Source organism: Panthera uncia, chromosome E3, assembly GCF_023721935.1.
Source record: "Panthera uncia isolate 11264 chromosome E3, Puncia_PCG_1.0, whole genome shotgun sequence".
NCBI classification, from domain to species: domain Eukaryota; kingdom Metazoa; phylum Chordata; class Mammalia; order Carnivora; family Felidae; genus Panthera; species Panthera uncia.
The window spans coordinates 3,948,394-3,971,345 of NC_064815.1; the positions used below are offsets into that span (position 1 = coordinate 3,948,394).

A 22,952-nucleotide genomic window follows, 5' to 3' on the forward strand; every position below is an offset into this window, starting at 1 on the left:
TCAGGCTCAAATCACTGAGCACACGGCCAGGACACTTACCACCAACAGGACAGCCACTCTAGCTTTGGTTTCATTTTCTGAAGCCCTGACTTCAAAACGAAACCAAATCCAGATACCAAAAGGGAAAAAGAAATCGGTTGACTGACAGGCATCTGCCTTCTTGGCATTTCTCCCCGGAGGACTGGCCCCAGGCTCGCAGGAAGCTGGGCAGCGCGGGAGCCCCGAGGAGCTCAGGCTCCACGTCAAGACAGGGCTGCATTCCGATCCCACGCCTGCTGCTTCCCAGCTGTGTGACCTTAGGCAAGCAGCTTGCCTTCTCTGGGCCTTGTCTGCCCCGTCTGCGAAACAGTCCCTGAAAGTTCTGCCCCTGGCAGAGCAGCAGTGCACACCGAGCCGAAAGCAGAGTGCCCAGCAGAGAAGGTGCTTGGCACAAGCGACTTCTTGTCACAGGGCAGTTGGGACAGCCGTCTGTCCACAGCTTGCTGCGCGGCAGCCTGACGTGTGGGGCCCCAGCCGGCAGCAGTGGGGAATCAAAATCCTGGCCCACAGGGCTCAGTGTTTCAGCTTCTCTTTCCAGCTTTGGCCAAGTTCTGCCGGGAAAAGCTGTCCCTGGCTAGGGCATGCGATCCTGAAGTTGTCCTCTGCCCTGGTGTTCCTCCATCCCGCCTGCCTCCAACCTGTGGCGGCAGCCCGGGTTCCCATGGGAGGCAGTGCCTCTGGGGAGCCCCGAGCAGTGGGGCTTATATCGTGGAGACGGCTAACCATCAGCCTGGGTTTAAACCTGTCACTTAATGAGCACGGGACCTGGGGCAAGCTTCTTGGTTTCTCTGTGCCTCAATTTGCCTATCTGCAGGATGGGGGTAAGAGCGCATCTATTTCCCTCCTTCGGTATTCATTCAGCAGGTTAGTTGTCGAGTGCCCGCTGTCTGCCAGGTACTGGGAACTCAGGGGTCTTCAGGCAGACAGACAGGAGGCAGGGAATTCACATAAGCATTTCACGCTGTGCTAAGTGCCACGGGGGAAATAAACGTGGGGACAGGGAGCGACGAGAGGTATGCAGGTTTGGGGCAAGAGTGAGATTGGGCAGAGAAAGCCTTTTGGATGGTGACGGAGTTGAGGTCTTTCTAAAAGTGGGCTGAAGGTGACTCCAGGCACAGAGATCAAGCAGTTCATGCAAAGGCCCTGCAGTGGGAATGATAGGCGTGTGTGAGGACCCGAGAGAGGGCGTAGTGTTGGTGTAGACAGCAAGGGGGGTGAGTGCAGGGGTTCACCTGTGCTTTAGCACAGGGGTTGGCAGGGGTCCAGTCCGTCCGGCGGGTCCCGGCTAGGAGGTGGGAAGGGCTTGGATTTCACCCTGACGGCTGGAGCCAGTCCTTGAGGCCCAGGAAATACTGTAGGATTGGATGTGGAAAGAACCCTCTGGCTTTTGACCTTCCAGACAGCTGGGTCTTTAGCCACAATAACCTGCACTAGAGGCCTTGGGACATACCTCACAACTGTCCCTGACCCTCCAGGGTGTCACCACCCTAGTTCCCCCAAGTGGGTGCAAAACCAGTACCAAGGGACAGCCGGGGGACATTGTAAGAGAGAACACTGCTTGGGGAGTCCAAGGCCTGAGTCCTGGGGGTCAGCCCTCACTTCCCGGGAGACCTTGGGAGAGGAATCACAGTTTACCGGGCCCCCAGCTCTGGGCCGGGTGACAACTTTTTGGCATATTGTCTTACTTGCTCTTTCCCACGGTCTTATGAGGTGGCAGTAATTAGGTGCCCTCATTTACCAGAGGAGAAGAGCGCTACTCAGCGAGCTGGTGGAACGTGAACAGGAGTTTCGGAGAGGCTGAGCCCCACCTGAGGCCTCTGTCTGGAGAGGCCCCTGCTTCGCTGTGGGGCGTGGAACCTGGTCCCAGCCGGTCCCGACAGCAGGAATGATCGCGGCTTCCAGGGAACGCGTGCGCCCCTCGGGACCCTCGAGTCCAAGGAGAAGGCTCTCCTCTACAGCAGAGGAGGCCGAAAGGCCAGGAGGGGTAGCACGAGCTGGTGACTGGACTCCAGAGTGACAACAGGAGGGCTCCTCCCTGGTCCTGGGGAGACTTGACGAGAACCTTCCAGCGGTCTCTTTATCCCCCTGCGACAGGTGGGGAAAGAGGTAGGTCAGAGATGAAGTGTAGGCAGAAAGTAGGGGCTATTGTATTAATAACTCCGAAATAGGAGGGGCAGGAAAGAGGATATCTGAGCGCGTTGGTCACGGAGCCCAGACATACCTGGTTCCAGGCCCAGCTCCCCCAGGCCACCCCCAGTAAGTGTGATGGCTTCGGGCAAATGGACTTAATCCAGAGGCCCCAAGAACTCTCACGAACTCCAAGCATGGCGGGCCTGGCAGTTCCGTTTGGCAGTGGACAGAGGGCAAAAGAGAACGTGTAAAAGCTGTGAAACCAGACACGGAAACACGCACAGCCGGCCGGGACATCGGGAGTTGGGGCCAAGGATGACTCCTCACCTCACCCCGCTGCTCACTGTGAGAAAGCTACTGCCAACGGCAGGTACCGTGGCTTGAATTGGGCCCCGTTCTCAGGTTCGGGAGGCATCTCATCTCCGGAGGCTCGACAGTGGCCCGTGACCTGGGAGGCCCGGTGCCCGCTGGCACAGAAGAGGCACCCGGCCAGGCCGGCAGGGCCCCGAGCGGCCTCTGGGACGAGGTGATCCTGGACCCGAGTTTGAAAGACCAGGGAGGACGTGGCCAAGGGACAAGAAGGGAGTGTGCTTCTGGAGGCGCACGGCACGGGCAGAGGCCTGGAGACAAAACTCTGAGGACCCGAGTGGCAGGTGGCAGGAGATGAGGCTAAGCAGGAAGGGTTTATAGGCAGAGGCTTGGCTGGGAGAAGGCCGTGTGCTGTCCTTGGCCTTTCCCTGCCCTGCGATGATGAGTGCCTCTGGGGAGAGCCTTCTGGGCCACCTTGGCTGGACCACCAGGCCCAGAAACGTGGGCCGGAGAGCAGTCAGTTTATAACCATGGGTTCTCTGTGCTCAGTTTATAATCGCCGCACCTGTACCCTCTCCCTTCAAGGTCAGCAAAGCTTTGCCGAGCACCTGCTGGATGCTTCGCCGATGCTCATTTCGTTTTTCTCCTCGACTTACTCTTCCGTTTCCTTGGATAGAATAATTAAAGCACTTTCCCTCCCTGGACGTAACCCCAGGCACCGGCTTGGTCTCTGCACTTTCAGATCTTTCTGTGGGCACTTATGTCGTGCTTCCCCTCCGCCCCCTGCCCCATAAAAACAGTGTTGTTTTTTGTAGGCTGCTTTGTTCTGTAAATGATAGATCTTTCCCCATCTTGTTCTTTTCACCCAATGACATCTGCCGGCCATCCGAATAGAGAGATCAACCCCCATTCTTTTTTTTTTAACATTTAAAAAACGAAGTTTATTTTGAGAGAGAGAGAGAGAGAGGGCACGCACAAGCTGGGGAGGGGCAGAGAGAAGGAGAGACAGAATCCCAACGCGGGGCTCGAACTCACAAACCATGAGATCATGACGTGAGCCAGAGCCGAATGCTCGACCGACCGAGCCACCCAGGCGTCCCGTGAGTTATTGCCAGTTTTTGGCTCTTACAAACCAGTGTGACCCTGGACCTCCCTGGGCCTCCTCTCGGCACACGTGTGAGAAACACCTTGCGCGCTTCAAATGTTAATAGACGCCGCCTGGTTTGTCTGCCAGCGTGCGTGACCACCATCATGCCCTCAGCAGCCACAGCCAACCGTCTCTGCTTCCCTTACCCTCACCAGCACTGGTTATTACCCATCCTTTGCCATTTTTGCCCGTGCAGTGGGCACACAGGTGGCGTCTCGCTGTTGCCTTAATGCCTGCTCCTTTTCTTAACCGAGTCAACGTATGTGCACTGAGCTCCTGATAGGCCCCCGGGCTAGGTGCTGGGGATACAGCAGTCAAGAGCAGCGGGCCCCTTGGACCTCCTTGCAAAGCACGAGAGGCAAATAAGGCTCAGAGAGGTTAAGAGCCAGGCCCAGGGTCGTCCAGCGAGGGAGTGAGGGAGCTGGGATTTGAATCTGGGTCTGTAAGCTACAGAGTTTGAGTATTTTTCCTCCTGAATTGTACTCAGACGGGGCGTCTCAACCCAGGATGTGCCCCAGGACTGCTGGGTCCCCCGAGCGACCCCCGGGGCCCCTTAGGAATGGCAGCCCCACCACAGGCGAGGCTGTGTCCTGGCATTTCTCAGGCTACCCCACACCCCCAATATCCCACCCAAATGAAATCTCTCAACCGGAAAGGCAAGATATGTTGCCTTCAGAATCTGCATAACCTTCCCAGTGGCTGAACAAAGCGGCTGTTTCTGTTTCCTGAATTTGGGTTTCCAGCAGACCTGCCCCCGAACTGTTGCCTCCCCACCTGAAACCAAGCAAGTAAAAGAATGAGCCTGTGGTTTGTTGTTTTTCCTCTTGTCATCGGTGTCTGCGCGAGAGGGGGGCCCTGTGCCTGTGAGTGCCTGCCGGCATGTGAAGAGGGGTGTGTGTGTGTGTGTGTGTGTGTGCGCACGCTAAGGAGTTCACATGTAAACCTAATTCTCTCCGTGTCTGAGTGGGCTCGAAGGGCGAGTCCTTTGTCTATGTGACTGGTCATCTTTGTGTGTGTGTGTGCTTGTGAAACTTTTTTCTGAGTGTTGGAAACATGGGAACATGTGACCCAGTCTGTCTGCTTCCCACTTTCTCTTATTACAGAGATTGTGTCTCCACAATAGATCTCCTGCCTTCAGTGATCATATCATAAAAGGACACTGCCCAGGGAATAGGGAGGTCCTTTGGTGAGTGGGACTTAAAGTCCCTGACCTCATCTTCTGACCCTCTGTCTCCACCTGCTCCCTTAAAGTGTGCTCCCCAGAAGGGCTCCCCAAACTTTTCTGCCCTGAGGTGTCCGTGACTATCATGGCATCATGTGGCCTTACATTTTTTAATAGGAAGCCAGGTGGTTTGGGGCAAAACATAAACGTCTGATCTCACACCTGCCTTCCTGCAGACCTTATCAAACCATTTTACCTCTGAGTCTCAGCTTCTTCATCTATAACATGGGAGTGGTAATGTCTCCTGCCTTAGGTGTGTGGATTCAGTGGAAACATTTATGTCAAAGCATCTGGCACCTCATAGGTGCTCAGTAAATGGTAATTTCCCCAGCCCGCCTGGGCCCTCCCCACATCCTCTCATAGGTACGTGGTCCCAACCTGGAACATCTCCCTGCTGTGGGGAGGACAGGGGTCCAGGAAGTACACACTGTGTACCTGACCCTGTACTGGATGCTTGTATTGCATTATCTCAGGGAACATCCCCACCCCCTCCAGGTAACTCCTCGGGAGATGAGACCAGGGCACAGAGAGGGAAAATGACTCTCTAAAGCCGCACAGCAGAGATCTGAGGGGGGACCTTCCGGGTCCTGCCACTGTCCCGCAAAAGTCAGCCTTGCTGTAATTGACATACAGTGTGATGGCACTTTACCGCTGAAAGGTCCCCTCCTGGTTCCTTTCCGTCTACGGCAGACCCCCCCGAGCACTTCCACGCCTGACCCGTCTCCACAGGTTCCCCTCGGTTCCGTTAGCCCAGATGCCCAGTGAAACACAAAAGGGAATCCCAAGCATCCATGTGCCCAGTGCTGTGCTGGGTACTTTCCCAGGCAGTGACGGGGCTGCTGGACTGTGAGGGGAGAAATGATTACCCAGTTAGATGTGGAGCGGGGGTGGTCTCGGAGGAACTTGGGTCTGACCCTAAGCCACTTGTGGTAATTTACATGGGGCCCTAACCATTTCCACCATCTGGTACTTTGTCTGCCTTATTATTTTTGCAAAGGCTCCTTGAGTGCCTACTATGTGCAAAGTGTGAGGCCTGCGTGCCCCTTCACACCCTCGACACCTCCAGAGGAGGAGACTGATTCCAGATGGCTGTTCCCTCTGTGCCGGCTCTTCTGTTCCCTGTAGCTCTGTCTCCACACGGCAGCGAGCACGGGACCCTGTTAAGACCCTGCTGTGACTTGAACGGCCAGGCTCCCGGTGCAAACCCCCGCAGGACCTGGCCCCCGCCTGGCACTGCCCCACCACCACACACTCTTCCTTTGGCCCAGAATGTTCTGGACGGGGCCCTGTGTGTCCTCTGTGTTCCTGGAGCCCAGCACAGCCCCAGAACGTACCCGGGCCCTTAGCTAAGTTGTGGAGCGTCACCAGCAGGGAAGCGGGAGCCAGGGTTCAAACTCGGGGTGCTCTGGACTTTGAAATGCACATTCCCGACCCCTCCCCTCGCCTGTCTCCTGCCACTCTTGTGTGCTGGCTACGGCACGTGGGTCACATGAACATGTGGGCCTGTGGGCATCCCGGGTGTGTGTGCACCGAGGTGGGAGGTACAGGGCCGAGGAGGGCTCCGCCCGTCTGCTTCCCAGCTTCTTGGGGTGTCCAGCCCGCCTTAGTTTCTGCTCCTGTGCTCGCGTTGGTTCGCACGCTTCCGCGAGGTCCCGGCGCGAGCCACGCCCCTGCTCCTTACACAGCCTCTTCCTGCTTTGAGCTTCCAAGCCAGGCCCCCCAACCACGTGCCCCCTCTCGTGAAACCAAGACGCCAACTCCAGGAATGGTCATCCAGCGTACAAGCTTTAATCAACGTTGCATAGAAATCACTGTAATAATGCGTTCCTGCAAAAAGTTTGACTTCCTTCTAGTGCGCGATGGCATTTCTCATTTGGGTGCAGCCGATGCAGGAACAAGCCATGGGGTGCTGTCTCAGTTGTATTTCCGCCCTGAGGGATGGGAAGGGGAGAGGACCTTTAACTGGGAATGTGTCGCTGCCTCCTTTGGGTTTTGGACTGCTCATCAGCAACTAAATACGGGGGGTGTGGGTGTAGCTTAGACTGTCAACCTCCTCTTGCCTTCTGTGAATCCGTCCATTTGTCCCACTTATCACCCAACCATCCATGAATTCACCCAGTCCCTCTATTACCCAACGTCCTTTCACTAAACCGGATCCAGGCTACCCATTCAGTCTGTCCGTCCAAACGTCTTCCTTCCACGGTGCAGTCAGGCTTCCAGTTGACCAGTCAGTTCATCTACCCTTTTATCCATCCACTCATCTGCTCATCTACCCACCTAGCCCATCATCAACCAATTCAACTTTCTTCCTGCAGCTGTCAAACTATGCCCAACCCATGCACCATCCATTCACCAGTCATGGGGGTTGGGGGACGGGGATGCAGTCTATCCCTCGCTCCCTCTGTCCACTCAGCCACCTAACCTTGGTCACCCAACCCTCTATGGACCAACCTTCTAATGAGTGGTTTACCCAGCCAGCCTCACATCCACCCATCTAGCTAACCCACAATCTGGCCACCCTGCCCATCATCCCACTCTATCTGAAGAGCTAGTCCATCAGTGCGTCACCTATACAACCGCCCTAGTCTCCTCACCTTGGCCACCCTTGCCTGTGGTTCCTCTGTGCTCTGGCTTAGAGGCTGCAGCCTTTACCTCGCTCCCCCTAAGGTCCAGCTGGGCTGCTCTCCCTCGTCTGGCGTCGGGGAGGGGGGAGGGGAGGGTCCTGTGGCCCTTCCCCACCTGCTTGAAAGGTACCTGAGTTCCGCCTCTTTGTTTTATACACCTGCTGGCTCCTCTTGGCCGCCTTCCTCTTTTTCACCTTTCCTCCCGAATTCTTTCTGTTCTTGGGGTAGCTGCAGGAACGAGTGGTGGGTCGCGGGGGGCAGTGGTGGGAGCGCATGCTGTGTTTTTGGTGCCTCGGCGGTGGGCTGGGGTCTGGACTCTGGCTCTGGTGGCCGGTTGGGCTGTGGCCGGAGCTCCGGCTCCGGCTCCGGCTCCGGCCGCAGCACTGGCTGCAGGTGTGGCTTTGGGGCCGAGAGTTGCTGTGGGGCTGGGTGTGGGTGATGGGAAGGCTCTGCGTCTTGGTGTCCATGGGAGGCCACGCTTGGAGGGGCAGAGGCCTCCTCCTTCTCCTCTCGCAGCACGCCCGGCTTTACAGAGGCCCCGGCAGCCCCTGCTTATATAATTGGGGCTGATTGTGATGCCACAGGCCACCAGGGTGTGACAGATGTGGCCAGGCTGGGACAAAGCCCCTGCCCCTTGCCTTCACCCCAGGGGGGGGGGCGCTTTCAGGGGCGCCCTGGGAGAGTCCCATCTGTTGGCTAAAAGTAGGGACCCTTGGGGCGCCTAGGTGGCTCAGTCGGTTAAGCGTCCGACTCTTGGTTTCGGCTCAGGTCATGATTTCACAGTCCGTGGGGTCGAGCCCCACATCGGGCTCTGCGCTGACAGCACGGAGCCTGCTTGGGATTCTCTCCCTCCCTCTCTGCCCCTCCCCCACTCGCACTGTCTCCGTCTCTCTCAAAAATAAACAAAACTTCAAAAAAAAGGCGGTAGGGACCCTGGGGTCAGGTGGAGCTGGGTCCATATCCCTGATCTGCTGCTTGCTTTCCTCTGGCTTTTGTAGAACGGGGGCAATAAGAATACCGATCTCCCGGGACATCAGATGAATTAGAGAATCTACGTCCAGTGGTTGGCTCCGGGCCAGCCCCCAGAAGGACCTCCATACCCGCTGTCTGAGCATCCCCAGTGTGCTTCCGTATTCCCCCCATGCAGCGTGGAAGTCAGGAGCACCTCTCTGACCCTGGTGCAGTTGGCTGGCCTCGTGGGCAGCCCGTCGGGTGGATGACTGGTGTACAGCCAGACGGGCGGGTGGGCAGACGTCGAGTCGACTGGATGGCTTACCGCACGGCGGTTAAGAGTACCGGACGGACTGATGGGTGGTCTGCCTGGTGAGCTCACCTCCCCAGCCATGTTTCAAGCTGGGGGATTTAGAACCTGGTTCTAACGCCGGTTTGGGCTTATGTCCGATCTTGGGTAGCGTGTTTTGGTTTTCAAGGCTCGGTTTCCTCATCTAACAAAGGGATGTCTTTCCTTCCTTCGCCGCATTCTTGTGAGCCTGACTGCGTGGTTGCCTTGAGAGCCTGCCTCTCTCCTGACTCCCTGCTCCTCACCCTGCTCCCCTCCTTGATGGTGGAGCCCCGCCATCCAGTTGGAATCACCACCCTGGCCCGGCTCAGACCTCCCAGCTCCTAGAGCAGAAAGCCGGTGCCTGCGTTTGCACACAGCCCCGTCGGAGCTCGCTCGTCCGTTCGGTGCTCCGTCCGCAGCCGCCTACCTCCCCCCACACCTTGGCCAATGCCCGTGGGCTTTGCTCTTGGCCGCTCAGCCTGTAGCTCCCATTTCCTGCTGCCACGCCACACCCTCTGTCCTCTCCGCCCCCAGCAGCACCCCCAGCCAACCCCCGCTTCTCTCTGTTGGTCATGCACAGCTTTGCCTCTTGTTGTGAGGCTTTGCTACCACCTGCTTTTGTCGCAGGTTATTACTAAGCATGTCCCGTCAGTCGTGGCGAAAGCCGCTCTCGTCTACTGAGCGCTTCCTGTGTGGCTGGCCTCCGGGCCCCACGTTTTCTGTAGGCAGCCCTGCCCTCCAGCCTCCCAGGGACGCTGTGCGGTAGACTGAATGGTGCCCCCCCCCCCCCCCCAAAGATATGTCTGCGTCCTAACCCCTGGAACCTGTCGTGGATCTTTGCAGATGTAAGTAAATTAAGGATCTTGAGGGCATCCTGGATTATCCAGGTGGGCCCCAAATCCAGTGACAAGTGTCGTTATGACAGAGACGAGACACAGGGAGAAAAACCAGGTGGGGGCAGAGCCCATGAGGGTACTTGACCACAAGCCAAGGAAGTCCTGGGGCCCCTGTGTGCCGGACGAGGCAGGAAGGATTCTCCCCTAGGACCTCCGGAGGGGGTGTGACCTTGTTGACACCTTAATTTCATGCCTCTGGCCTCCAGACTATGAGAGAATAAATCTCCATTGTCTTAAGCCACCAAATCCGTAATAATTTATTATAGCAGCCCTAAGAAACTAATGCACCCTGGAAGGTGGGTGTCTCATTATTATATTTAACAAAGGGGAAACGGGCTCAGAGAGGTTGAGAGACCAGCCCAGAGTCCCACAGTTCGTCAGTGGCCGAGCCAGGATTCCAGTCCAGGTCTGGCCCCTTCTAGTCCTGCCTTTCAGTCACGGAGGGCCCGCTTGGCCCTCTCTGTCCTGGTGGCTCTGTTTGTGTGAGCTCAGTGGGGCTAGTTGGGTTCTCAATGCTGGGCCACTCTGTCAAGACTGGCTGTGGGTCTCTGGACTGTCTCCCCCATCCTCCTCTCTCCCCACTCTCCTCCCCCCTTCCCTCCCCCCTCCTGACCCCCCTCCACTGCTGACTCCCCACTTCCCGGCCCTCCAGTACCTAGTGAGATAGAGTCTGTGTTTTATTCAACTCAGGGCCCATCAAGCCTGGCATGGTGCCTGGTATGCAGCAGGGGCTCAACGGGGATGTTTGCGGGCAGATGACTGGGCAGGCGGACCTATGGGGCGTGGACAGAGGGACAGAACCGGCTCACCGAGTTCCTTGGTCGGGGCATGGAGTTGGGGGCCCTGGACAGCAGGGTCTCTTCCTCCTGACATCACATGCCCTCTGCCTGCTCCGGGCCTCAGCGGTGGCCTCCCCTTTGAGTAAGTCAGGGCCTCTCCTTGCACTGAGAATCTTCTGGAAATACTGTCCACCTCGCACTCCCGTCTCCAGCAGCCCCCACCAGGATCCTTCTCGGGCCCAGGAGCCTGGTGCTCGGGGGACCGAGGGAAGGGGGTGAGACCTCACTGGTTATTCCTTTTGGCAAGAGCAGGGTTAAGAGAGCCAGGGCAAGAGTGGCAACAGACGCGTTCCAATGCTTCTTGAAGGCCAGAGTAAGGGCCTGGGTCTGCGTCTGGATCTGGCACCTTCTCTGGGCTCCCACTGCCCATTGCTGTGATGGGAGCATTGGCAGCTGGACCCCTTGATGAAGGCAGACGTGAGCCTTTGGCGGCGGGGAGCACAGGTGGTCACCCTGACTTCAGCAGCATCAGTGGCTGAGGACTGGAGGCCCCTCCATGTGCTCTGACCCCAGAACCGGGGCCAGGGCGGCCAGAGACAGCCACCGTGACCCCAGCGACATTTCCGACAGACCTGGCCGGCTTCCAGTCCTGGCTACCACTTTTCCTACCCGCCGAGGCAGGGGAGGGTGGTTGAGAAGCCACGGGGGCATGGGCCTCCTGAGAACTTCCAGCTGGACACCAGGAACAGGGGTCTCTGACCCTTGCTCTTCCCCGTCCCTATGCACACACGGGCACATGCTCGCACATGCACACGCTCGCACACACACACACGCAGCACTGCAGGCGTGGGGTTGGAGAGACCAGAGAGGCGAAGTCCTTGGGAGACTTTTTATTGACTCTTTTCAGAAAGTTCTTCTCGCTGGAACAGTGGTGGGAATCTCTTCCTGGGCCACCGTCGTGGGTCAGGAGTGCGTCTGCTTGTGCTCGGGGCTCTGCTGGGCCGCAGGCTCTTCTTCCGCACCCTCCTTCTCCTGCCGCTCGGCCTCTATCAGCAGCAGCTTGCCCTGCACTGGGAGCTCCTCCTCGTCCTCCTCCTCTTCCTCCTCCTCGTCCTCCTCCTCCTCTCCCCCCTCTTCTCCCTCCCCCTCGGACGACAAGGAGAAGTTATCCTGACTCACGCAGGCCATGAGCTTCTTCATGGGGGATTCGTAGCCCCGGCCGTGGCCAGTGCTGAGCTTGGCACAGCGGGAACCCATTGCCCGCGTTGGCTGCCTCTCCAGACTAGGAGGGAAGGCCACTGGAGATGGGGGGAGTGGAGGGGCTGTGAGGACAGTAGGCAGGGCGCTGACATCACAAAGGGGCCCCTGGAGCCCCGCCCCCCGCCCTCGGACACCCGAGTCTGGGCTGACACCTGTCTCAGACCTCAGCCACCAGCAGCCCCCTCGAGGTTCCACCACCTACAGGCCAGGACGGAGTCAGAGTTCCAGGCCGGCCACCTTGCCTCATTTGTGCTGGCAAAAGTCCCCCTTTTAGCTGAGATGACAGTTGGGGATAGAATTTCCAGAAGCAGGAGAACACATAGGCTCCTCCCCACATTCCAGAAATACCCAGCCCCAGAGAGCCGTTGACATTATGTGAGGATGGGTTAGAATAGTGGTTACTTTGGGGGGCAGTTGGCTTGAGGGAGGAGAGAGGCTGGAAATGTCTGGTTCCTTGACCTGGCGGTGGAGGCAGGGGGGGGGGCAGCGGGGAGGGCTGCACAGGTGTACTTATAACTTGTGCCCTGTGTATAAGCTGTACTTCTGGAAGACTAGAAGTTTTCCTGTTTGTGGTCACAAGTCTTTGTACACGTGCCCATAGCACACGATTTCAGCACAGGGTGCATGGGAGGGGGGTGAGGAGTCATTTCTGAGCTCTTGCCTTTTTCTGCTCCGGAGGGAGCATGGCCCTGACGACAGGGATTTAAAATTTGTGGTAATGTCCAAAGAGTTCGAGGGGCGCCTGGGCGGCTCAGTCGGTGAAGCATCCGACTTTGGCTCAGGTCACAATCGCACGGTCAGTGAGTTCAAGCCCCTCCCCCGCACGTGCTCTGTCTCTGTCACAAAATTAAAAAAGACTTCTAGTGGCCGCCAAGGCCTCCCTCAGTCTAGCGCCTCTTGCTGGAGCATGCCAGACCTGCTTCCCATTCCCCAGCCACCCAGCACACCCTTGCCCACTCTGGGTAACGGGAGGATACCGTTTATTTTGTTCACTTTTTTTATCTGTGCCTGAGGGAGACTGGACAGCAAATTTATTATCTCAAGCTTTATTTGACAGATGACTTTGGTGCATTTCAGTCAAGATGTTGTGGGCTGGCAAGGAGCATCCAACGTCAGGGGATTGCTTTGGTCTCAGCGGGTGGTTCTCTGGCGGGTGACTTTTCCTTGATTTCCATCCAGGGGTGTGATGGACCCCGGAAGGTTTAGTGTCGCCTCTGGCACCTCCTTGTCCTGACCCTTCTGTGGCCTTTTGGAAAAGAGTCCTGGTTACAGGGCTCTGGGGACAGGACTCGGGTGTCACGGGGTGGGGTCCCAGGGCCACCCAGGGCGGGTCAGGAGTGGGGCTGGGGGGGGGGTGCCTCCCGGGGGTGGGGTTCCCGTGCCAGCCTGGGCGCATCAGGGGCGGAGACCGGCCGCACCTCCGGTTCTGGACCTGCAGGCACCTCTCTGGCTCCTTCTCCTCCGGCAGGAGCATCTCCGCCTCCTGTGGGCCCTGTACCGCCGCCTTTGGGAAGAGCGCCTGTGTCTGCAGCAGCAGTCTTTGTGGGTCCTCTGGTCCACCTGGATGTCCTCTGCGTTCACGGCCTGCTCCTGCTCCTTGTCCTGGCACTCATGCTGGCCGTGCTCCCGCCCCTGCTGTGGGTGTTCGCTCGGACTCTTCCTGCAGCATCGGACCATGGTCCCAGGGCAGGTGCCTTAGGCTGAGGGCACGGCTGGCCTTGGGGGTAGGGGAGGAGGGTTGAGGCCTGCCCGCCTGCTCTTGCCGTCAATGTTGGTCTGGTCTGCTGGCCGCTCTTTGCGGGCTTATATATAAAGGGGCCCCCCACTGTGACTCGGGGGCCCCACCCTACCATTGTTCCCACGCTGGCCAGTCCCTTCACAGCCGGCAGGGCCACCCCCTTGCCTTGCCTAAAAAATGTGTGTGGGTCCCTCAGGCCACAGGGACAGTGCTAACATTTTGTACAAATCCATCTCAGCCGGTGTCATTCTCACGCACTCGTTCCTGAAGCTTCCTCCCCACCCTGGGGCTGTGCCACGACCTGGGGTTTTGGATGGGTTGTTACTGCATTCATTTACTTTCCAATTCCTGCTTCCCATGAAGAGGTGATGTGGCTTGCTCTAGGTCACTCTGCAAATACGGGGCAAGGCTGGGCATCAGTCTGTGCCCTTGGCCTTCCACCCCCTTCCCACCCCAGGCGGTGCTCCCCTCCAGCCCGGGTGGTGCTCCCCTCCACCTGTGCCATCTTCCTTTCTCCTGGGCCTCACTGTCCTTTGGATCCCAGTAAAATCCAGAATGTGGGAGCAACTGTCCGACCTCTAACCCTGTGGACGTCACCTTAGGTGCAGGGGGACTTTCTGGCTGGGTCCCGTGTGGGAATGCAGGTGGCTTCTAGGAGCTGCGAAAGATGAGGGAACTGGTTCTTCTCCCCTGGAGCCTCCAGAAAACCCAATTCAAGATAATAAATTTGCTTTTTAAGCAATGAAGTTTGTGGGGATTTGTTAAAAGCGGCTATTTAGGAAACCAGTACACAGGGCTTGATCCCACCCTAGTATTCATATGCTGTTTAGTGCCGCCCTAAGTGTAAATGCCCCGGGAAGTGAGGGGGTGTTCTGCGTCCAGCCGTCCTGCCATCCTGCCCATATACAGTCAGATACGCGGGGTCAGGCAAGCGGGTTCGGTCCCATTCTGTGTCCTTACCTGAAAAGACCGGGTCATTTATGCCCATCTTGCAGTGTGAGCCCCAGACGTGATGAATGTATGGCACTCAATAAAGGGAAGTTACGGCCACGACATTTCTGCGGTCACTTTCTCACCGAGCTCCCTGCGACTGACGAAATGCCCTGGGCTTTGCCGGGATCTGACTGAGCCAAGCAGACTCAGAGTCTCCCAACCCATCGTGAACAATGTCCACATCTCACTGGGGTTTTAAGCCCCCGGTGCATCATGTGGGTTGAGGGGCCAAGAGGAGACGGGCAAGTTTTCTCGTCCCCTGAACTAGGGAGACATTCAGTGCTGTCTCGGCAGCATTGTTCTCAAACAGAAGACACCTGGGCACTTGGGGTGTAGTGAAACCTTGAGCAGGAGCTGCATTTCCCCGGCTCTCTGGGGGCGGGGCAGGGAGCAAGTCCAGAGCCAGGGAGAAGCCCTCCGACGCCAGCAGGACCCGCCCCCGCCCCCATCCCCATCCCCGGTGGGACTCACAAAGGGCTGGCCGGCGCGGGAGCAGATTTTGGTGGTGACCGGGGCGGAACAGAGAGCTTGGAGCCAGATCCAGTGACCGCCGCTCGTGTCCCTTCTTCCCGGCATCCCCCCACACCCCGAACCCCCGTCAAGACAGAGAGACGAGGGCGCGATTCTTTTTTTTTTCAACATTTATTGACAGGTGGCATTGTTCGTTAGCAGGCTCCTGTTCAGGTCATGGTGTTGGTGGCATGTTCAGAGGCGGCAGGTCGGTCTTGACTGGCTGGTAGAATTTCGAGCAGGAGTGGTGGACTGGTACCCCGTGCGTGGATCATCTTCTCCTGCACCTCCCCACCCTGTAGCGGCGGGAACACACTGCGGAGGGAACCGGGGAGGGGGAGTTTCAGCAGGGCCGGGGGACCCCCCGCCCGGCCCCACCGCACCCCCCACCCCGCCCCGGGGCGCGCCCCTTCACCTCTCTTCCTCGGCCTCCTACAACATCGCCTCCTTCGTCTGCGGCATCGGCGTCTGCGGCGACGGCACCTGCTCCTGCTGTGGCTGCGGCAGCATCTGTATCTGGCCATGGCTCTAGATGGATCCGGCCGGGATGCTCAGAGCAGGGGGTCTATCTTGGTCGAGCCAGCCAACCTGTGAGCAGGTGGAACTTGGTGGGCTGTGAGCCCGGGGCCCGGCTTGTGGGCCTCTTATAGACACAGGGGGGGACCCTGGGCATTGTGAGGGCACAGAGGCCTTGACCTCACAGACCCTGCCAGAGCTGTCCTGATCGCGTCCATATATGGGCGTGTGGGAGGCCCTTGGTGAGGGCAGGGTGGGGCCTGGCCCGGCCGGGCGCACGGGGTCACCCCCCCCCAACCCCAGGTCACCGGCGAGGGGAGACAAGAGGACTTCTCTGTCAGGGGCACTCAGTCAGTCAGTCAACAACCAAAAAAATTATTGGATACCTAGTATGTGCTCGATTCTGGGCTAGGCCCTGGCATACCGCAATAAATAAGGCAGACGTGTTGCTGCCTAATCGGCTTTATCCTCTAACTGGGAAACCTGGAGGAACCGCACGGAATAATTAAGATTGTGGAAAATGCTGAGAAGGGAAACCTGAGGTTTTTTTTACAAGGGTATAGGTTGGGGGGAAGCCGACCTCAGGGAGGTGATAGGAAACCTGCCCAGGGGTTTGCTGGTAAAGTGAATTGCTGAAGGTTGAGTCAGGGTCGGGGGAGGGAAAAGCATGTCGGGAGCGGGAACAGCAGCTGTGAGGTCCAGAGGCAGCACACGGCGTGGGTTCCATTGATATGAAGGGTCCAGAAGAGCGACATCCATAAACACACAAGTCGATCAGTGGTTACTTGGCACCAGGGAACCGTTGAGGGCTGCCTGGTGGGCACAGGGCTTCCTTTTGGATGACGAAAATTTTTGGAACTCGGTGGTGGTGGTTACATGACAGTGTGAACACACAAAATGTCCCTGGATCATTTTTTTTAGAGTTGATTTATGTTGAGAGACAGAGAGAGAAAGGGAGAGCATGGGTGGGGGGTGTGCAGAGAGAGAAGGAGAGAGAGAGAACCCCAAGGAGGCGCCGGGCCATCAGCACAGAGCCAGATGCAGGGCTCCAGCTCACGAAACCATGAGATCATGACGCGAGCCAGGATCAAGAGCCAGACGCTTAATTGACTGAGCCACCCAGGCCAGGCCCCCCTGAGCCACTTTAAGATGGTGAATTTGGGGGCACCGGGGTGGCCCCATCCGTTCAACGTCCGACTCCTGATCTCGGCCGGGGCCTTGATCTCAGGGTCATGAGCTCAGCCCGCGTTGGGCTCCGTGCTGGGGGTGGAACCTACTTAAAACACAAACCAAAACATATGGTGGTGAATTTTACAGTACGTGAATTTCACCTCGATTGAAAAAAGGAAAGTCCAGGGGCTGAGAGGTGCTTGCCAAGTGTATGGAATTGAAGGAGACCCCCGTGGGTGGGGCAGAGAGCGCGGGTGAGCTTGGGCAAGACAGGGCCAGCCCACTCCGAGCTTTGTGTGATCTTTCCTGCGACCCGCATGAGTTTGAGGGATAAAGAGGGTAGCCGTTAGCATTAGATTTGGTTAGTTATAACCGAAAACCAACGTACCTGACTTCCGGATGTGAGTTTTACATTTTACTTAAGAAGTTAGAAGTGCTGGGACGCCTGGGTGGCTCAGTCGGTTGAGCACCCGACTTCGGCTCAGGTCATGATCTCGCGGTCTGTGAGTTCGAGCCCCGCGTCGGGCTCTGTGCCGACAGCTCAGAGCCTGGAGCCTGCTTTAGACTCTGTGTCTCCCTCTCTCTCTCTGACCCTCCCCCTCTCATGCTCTGTCTCTCTCTGTCTCAAAAATAAATAAGCATTAAAAAAAAAAAGTCAGAGGTTGTTGGGCAGATCGTGTCCTTGTTTTGGGGATTCACAGACTGGAACATTTGGGCATGAGGGGCACTGTTTCGCCAGATGCTCTCAAGTGATTCAGAAAAACAGCAGTAGCGATGGACAGGTATCTGCATGGGGAAAGAGGGAGAGGGTGTAGTGGGGTAAATGGAATAGAATGTTAACCCTTGACCAGTCTGGGTGAAGGTGGTTCTTTGTATGGTTTTTGCAACTTTTCTGTAACTTTGAAATTATTTCAAAATCAATTACTAAAACTATTTTTTAAAACAAAAGGAAGAGGGCCCGGGAGGAAGGCCTTCCAGGGCTGGTGTAGGGGCTCCCCCTTTCCGAAGGGCCTTGGGCTTCTTTTATCTTTGGCTCTACCCTCAACAAGTGCTTTCCGTTCCCAAGGTTGCCTCTTAGTCCAAAGCCAGGGCCACCGTGGACAGTTGTGCATTTTGTGTACTGCTCAAAGCCCTCAAAGGGATTGAATGGGGACTGAAATCCAGCCCGTGCTCTGCTTGCCAAGCCAGGCCCAGCACACACAGGCAGGCTTCTGCCCGCAGGAGCTGTTTTCTAATTGCTCACAGTAGAAGTCTTTTTTCTAATTCGAACAAAAGCACACTCAGGGCTAGCCTCAGCCCTGCTGGAAATTCACCCATATCCACTGTCCAAGCAACAGGGAAGAGGAGGAGGGGGGCAAAAGGAGTCGTTACTCTATAAAGAGCTTTCCCAGACACCCCACCCAGCAACTTCCCTTCTGATCATTTGTCTTACTTCAAGAGCATCCTGCCCCTGGGGATAAAGCTGGGTTCTTCGGAGAGAGAGACAGGCCAGTAGATAGTGCATTTTGCTCCAGAGGGGGTGCAACCAGAAACTTCCAGAACCCTACTCCCCAACCCACAAGGTGGGAAAACCATGAATTAGAAGCTAAAGTCCACCAAATAACTAAGAGAGCTACACCTGGCACGAAGGGAGTTCACAGTACCTTTTCATTCAATGACTCATGTATAGATCTGATTAAAAAAATTTATTTTTAACATTTATTTTTGAGAGACAGAGAGAGACAGAGTGGGGGAGGGGCAAAGAGAGAGAGGGAGACACAGAATCCGAAGCAGGCTCCAGGCTCTGAGCTGTCAGCACAGAGCCCGATGCGGGACTCGAACTCACGGACCGCGAGATCCTGACCTGAGCCGAAGTCGGACGCTTAACCGACTGAGCCACCCAGGCGCCCCTGGGAGAGTCCTCTTGAGGAGGTGATGTTTGAGCTGAGGGCTGAGTGATAAGGAACCAGCTGTGCCAACATCTGTGCAGTGTGGGTGTCCCTTTGGGGAGGGGGCCGGTGGCTCTGTAGCACACAGTCGTTCAGGGCTGCGGGCTGAGCTCAGCCTTCTTGGACATGCAGCGTGGAGGGCGTCCTGACCTCTGTGTCCAGCCCCCGCACGCAGGGAGAGAGCGTAGAGGAGGCTCCTCTATTTCTAACTAACTGCCTTGGCCCGGGAGTGACCCCCCTCCCCTTCTGTCCCCACGCCATGGGGGAGCTGACCATGTGGCCTGTGGGGCGCAAGGCAGGCCTGGGGGTCGAGTCGGGGGGCTGCTGCAGGAAGGGGAGTGGAAGGGGAGGACGATTCTTTAGTGTCCCCCTCTCCCTCTGTCGCAGGGCTGGAGGGACGCGGCGGCTGGCGGTGGGCAGGGTGGCTGGCAGGAAGCTCACGCACAGGGTCTAAGAAGCGCCACTCTGAGGAGGGGACGTGTGAGCGGAGACTTAACCGGGGGGTCCGTTGGTTCGAAGGCCTGGCAGCGGGACAGGAAAAGCTTGGAACGGAAAGAAAGCCTTCGGGTTTAGCCGAGGAGACCCTGCATGAATCAGATCACCGGACAAATAGGTCGTAAGGCCGGGGAAAGGAGGTGGGCCCCTGGGGCTCCTCTGGATCTGAAATGTCGGGGTTTTGTTCGAGCAGCTGGCTGTTACCCTGTGGAACGTAGCGCTTGCCGCTAGCCTCTACTCGCCGCGTTTGCTCTTTATCTCCAGGTAGGACACAAGTTCCGGGAGGTCGGGAACGGAATTTTGTTCACCGTGACAAGCCTCCTACTGTGAGTGACCCGGCACACAGAAGAAACCCAAACATGTGTTGAAGAAGTGATTGGTAAATGGGTGCTTTTAGGATAAAACTCTTTGACTGTCATTTTCCAAACATGAAACGCGCGTGGTACCGTCGTGTGATGTTTGAAATGTCGCACACCCTGTCCCTGCCCGCCGCCCCCGATCTGCCATATCAAACACACGCTGAATCTCAGCAGGACGTCCGGGAGCATCCCTTCAGGTGCTGTCCTGTCCCACCCCCACCCCCCAGCCCCCGCCATCTGTGATGTCACAGTGGCCAACCATGGCCGCCTTGATTGAGGGCAGAGTCACCAGGGAGGTGAAGGCGGGCATGGGGGGTATCACACCCACCGCTGCCTTAGGGAGGGGCGGAGCCAGCTGATTCTGGGGACAGTCAGGGCAATGTGGCAGTCAGGTGACTCCTTATCGATGTGCCATTGCACTTATAATTCTGCCGCCGGGGCCGGGGGGGGGGGGGGGGGGGGGGTCTGTCCTGCAGAAATTCTGAGCGTGCTCACAAGGGTGCGGTTTGCAGGGAGAAAATTGGCAATAACTTAAAGTCCGTCTTAAGGAAATGGTGGCTGAGTTGCTACATTCGTGTTGCAGAACAGCTCATTGCCGTTCAGGTAGAGGAGCCCGGTAGGGTGACCTTGATGCAAAAGGAAATCCAGAGTCTATCGACAGTGACCAAATTACTGGAATGCGAGGCGTCATCTCACGTCCGTAGAAAAATTTAAAATAAGTGTTTGCGTAGGGGTAGGGAACAGTCCAGAATATAATTCATGGATTTAGCAGTGGGGGGGTGGAATTATGGTAAGTTTCACTTTCTATTTTATCAGTTTTTGTATTGCTTAGAATTTATGAACCTAAGGGCATTGCTGAATGTTGAGTCATTTCCGTGATCAGGACAAAATAATGGGAAACGGTACCCATTTCCATATTGTCTGAGCAGTTGTTGTGTGCCATGGTCCCACCATTTAGCTGTGAGGTTATTTATTTTTTCTTTAATAAGCTTTTTCTGTTGGGAAGAGTTGGAGAGGGGGTTACTTTTTCCATATACCTCTCACCCAGTTTCCCCCAAACTAGGGCATTAAAAAATTTTTTTTGGCATTAAAAAAAATTATTCATTTTGAGAGGGGGTGGGTAGGGAAGGGCAGAGAGAGAGGGAGAGAGAGAGGGAGGGGAGAGAGAATCCCAAGGAAGCCCCACACCATCAGCATGGAGCCTCATGAGGGCTTGAACTCATGAACGTGGAGATCACGACCTGAGCCAAAATCAAGAGTCAGAGGCTTAGTGACCCTGGGATCTCTTCTTATAAGGGCACGAATCCCATGCATGGGGTCTCCACCCTCATGACCTAGTTGACTGCCAAAGTCCCCACCTCCTAACACCATCCCATTGGGGGTGAGGCTTCAATGTATGAATTGGGGTGGGACACACAGACATGCAATCTATTACGAATAAAGCGGCTTTTTACATTCTCGCACAAAGTCTTTGTGTGAGCATGTATTTTATACCTGGAAGTCCGCACCCTTTGACCCCCTTCCGCCATCGCCCCCGCCACCAATCTGTGTCCAGAAGCTTGTCTTTTTGTTCTTTCTAGATTTCACACATAAGTGAGATCATATGGCATTTGTCTTTCTCTGACTCACGTCACTTAGCATTATGTCCTCGGGGTCCATCCACGTTGTCACAAATGGCAAGATTCCGTTCTTTTTTCTACACCGAATACACCACATCGTCTTTACCCATTTATGAGCGCTTTGTTTCCGTATCTTGGCTACCATAAATAATGCTGCAGCGAACGTGATGACGGTTCCGTCATCATCATGGATGGATGGCTACGCCAGCCAACACTCCCACCTGCTGAGCGCAGGCGTCCCTTTGGCCTACACCCTCGCCAACACCCGTTGTCTCTCGTCTAACACTAGCCATTCAGACTGGGGCGAGGCTGCATGTCCCCATGGTTCCGATGTGCATTTCCTTGACGAGGGGTGATGCCAACTCATCTCCCCCGGGCCCATTGGCCATCTGCGTGCGTGTCTTCTCCGGAAAAATATCTGTTCCCGTCTTCTCTGGGGCAGAAGCCCTGATTAGACGTTTATCCATTCTTTAGAAAGAGCAGGGCTGGTGGAAGGGGCCACCCACAGCTCACTCCATCCAGCTGAGCGGCACGAGTTCTTTTCAGTAAGCGTGTCCTTTTTTGTTTAGGTAACAAAAATCTTCTTCGTCTCTACCCTTCAAGGTTCTTTTGGCTGACTTAAATTGACATGAGACAGATCAACAGGAGAAAATAAAGTTTAGTTATACATATGTGCAGGGGCCCCATAAGAACAGGAGGCCCACGGGCCATCAGGCAATCCAGGCTTATACGGCATGTAGAGCCCTCGTTCATACTATGTTGTAGTTGTCTGTGGGGACAGCTCCCTTCCCACAGCAGGTCTTCTGTCTAAATCCTTTTAGACAGTTAGGGGGATGGTCAGAGTTTCTTCCTGAGCCTTCTGTTTCTTAAAAATAATTGGCCTAGGGCACCTAGGGTGGTTCAGTCGGTTAAGCGTCCGACCTCAGCTCAGGTCATGATCTCGTGGTTCACCAGTCCAAGCCCTGCATCGGGCTCTGTGCTGACAGCTCAGAGCCTGGAGCCTGCTTCTGATTCTGTGTCTCCCTCTCTCTCTGCTCCTCTCCTGCTCATGCTCTGTCTCTCAAAAATAAATAAACATAAAAAAAAAAAATCAGCCTACAATAACCCGCATGACGAAAAGACACAGTTTGGGGCGGCCGATTTTGCTCTCCTACAGTCCCACTTTTGAAACTTCTCCAAGAAATGTCACTGTCCAGAAGTTGAGTTGGCAGATAGTTTTATCTCAACAAACCAGTCTCAGTCCTGACGTTCAGTCAGTTGAGAGTCATTTCAGGAGGCAGTGTGCCCAAGTTAGGCCTGTGGTTCAAGTAACCAGATGTGAAACACGAGGCATTTCTGGGGTGCCTGGGTGGCTCGGTCAGTTGAGCATCCAGCTCTTGGTTTTGGCTCAGGTCATGATCTCACGGTTAAGGATCGAGCCCCATGTCACGCTCTGCACACAGACAGCAAGGAGCCTGCTAGGGGTTCTTTTCTCTCCCTCTCTCTCTGCCCCTCCCTCAATCATGTTCTCTCTCTCTCTCTCTCTCTCTCAAAAAAGTGAATAAAAAAAATTTTAAAGAGGCATCTTTATGCAAAGAAAAAGAAAAACAGTGGTTAATGATTGGAACAAATTAGAAACCCAGTTTCTGAGTTCAGAAGGCAGCGAGTTGAGATCTGTAGTTGCCCAGCTGGAAGCATCCTTAGATGTTGTGAAGGCAGACAGGGGCAATCTGATAGAGTTTCCTGATCTACAGTTCGAATCTAGCTCAGGATGTTTCTGAGCGGCCAAACCACATGTGGTACAAAGATTATACATACATGAGCCGTCGTGGTGATTTCTTTCAAGTTTACATCAAGTTGTTCATATCCACGTTGTGGGGCTTTAGGAAAAGGGGCAGTTTAGTTGCCCATGACTCCAGCTCAGAAGAGCAGGAGAAAAATTGAAAACGTTAGTGTG

The 22,952-nt window shown here is 55.9% G+C and overlaps 3 protein-coding genes and 1 long non-coding RNA gene across 4 annotated transcripts; all 4 read right to left on the reverse strand.

Moving 5' to 3' along the window:
- Window positions 1–6,613: 6,613 nt before the first annotated feature.
- On the reverse strand, window positions 6,614–8,013 carry TNP2 (transition protein 2). The gene is made up of 2 exons (XM_049638252.1): window positions 7,602–8,013; window positions 6,614–6,778 (listed from the first exon to the last, which is right to left on the reverse strand). The coding sequence occupies exons 1-2, from the start codon at window positions 7,936–7,938 to the stop codon at window positions 6,762–6,764; spliced, it is 354 nt and encodes a 117-aa protein (XP_049494209.1). The 5' UTR covers window positions 7,939–8,013; the 3' UTR covers window positions 6,614–6,761.
- A 3,290-nt stretch (window positions 8,014–11,303) lies between these two features.
- Window positions 11,304–11,988, reverse strand: PRM3 (protamine 3). Its single transcript, XM_049639341.1, has one exon. It carries the CDS (start codon window positions 11,683–11,685, stop codon window positions 11,392–11,394), a length of 294 nt encoding a protein of 97 aa, XP_049495298.1. The 5' UTR covers window positions 11,686–11,988; the 3' UTR covers window positions 11,304–11,391.
- Window positions 11,989–12,718: 730 nt separating this feature from the next.
- Window positions 12,719–13,482, reverse strand: PRM2 (protamine 2). Its single transcript, XM_049638253.1, has 2 exons — window positions 13,107–13,482; window positions 12,719–12,934 (listed from the first exon to the last, which is right to left on the reverse strand). Exons 1-2 carry the CDS (start codon window positions 13,363–13,365, stop codon window positions 12,891–12,893), a joined length of 303 nt encoding a protein of 100 aa, XP_049494210.1. The 5' UTR covers window positions 13,366–13,482; the 3' UTR covers window positions 12,719–12,890.
- Window positions 13,483–15,042: 1,560 nt separating this feature from the next.
- LOC125928604 (uncharacterized) lies at window positions 15,043–15,831 on the reverse strand. Its single transcript, XR_007459723.1, has 2 exons — window positions 15,345–15,831; window positions 15,043–15,244 (listed from the first exon to the last, which is right to left on the reverse strand). It is a non-coding gene; the product is annotated as an uncharacterized LOC125928604 (long non-coding RNA).
- Window positions 15,832–22,952: the final 7,121 nt, after the last annotated feature.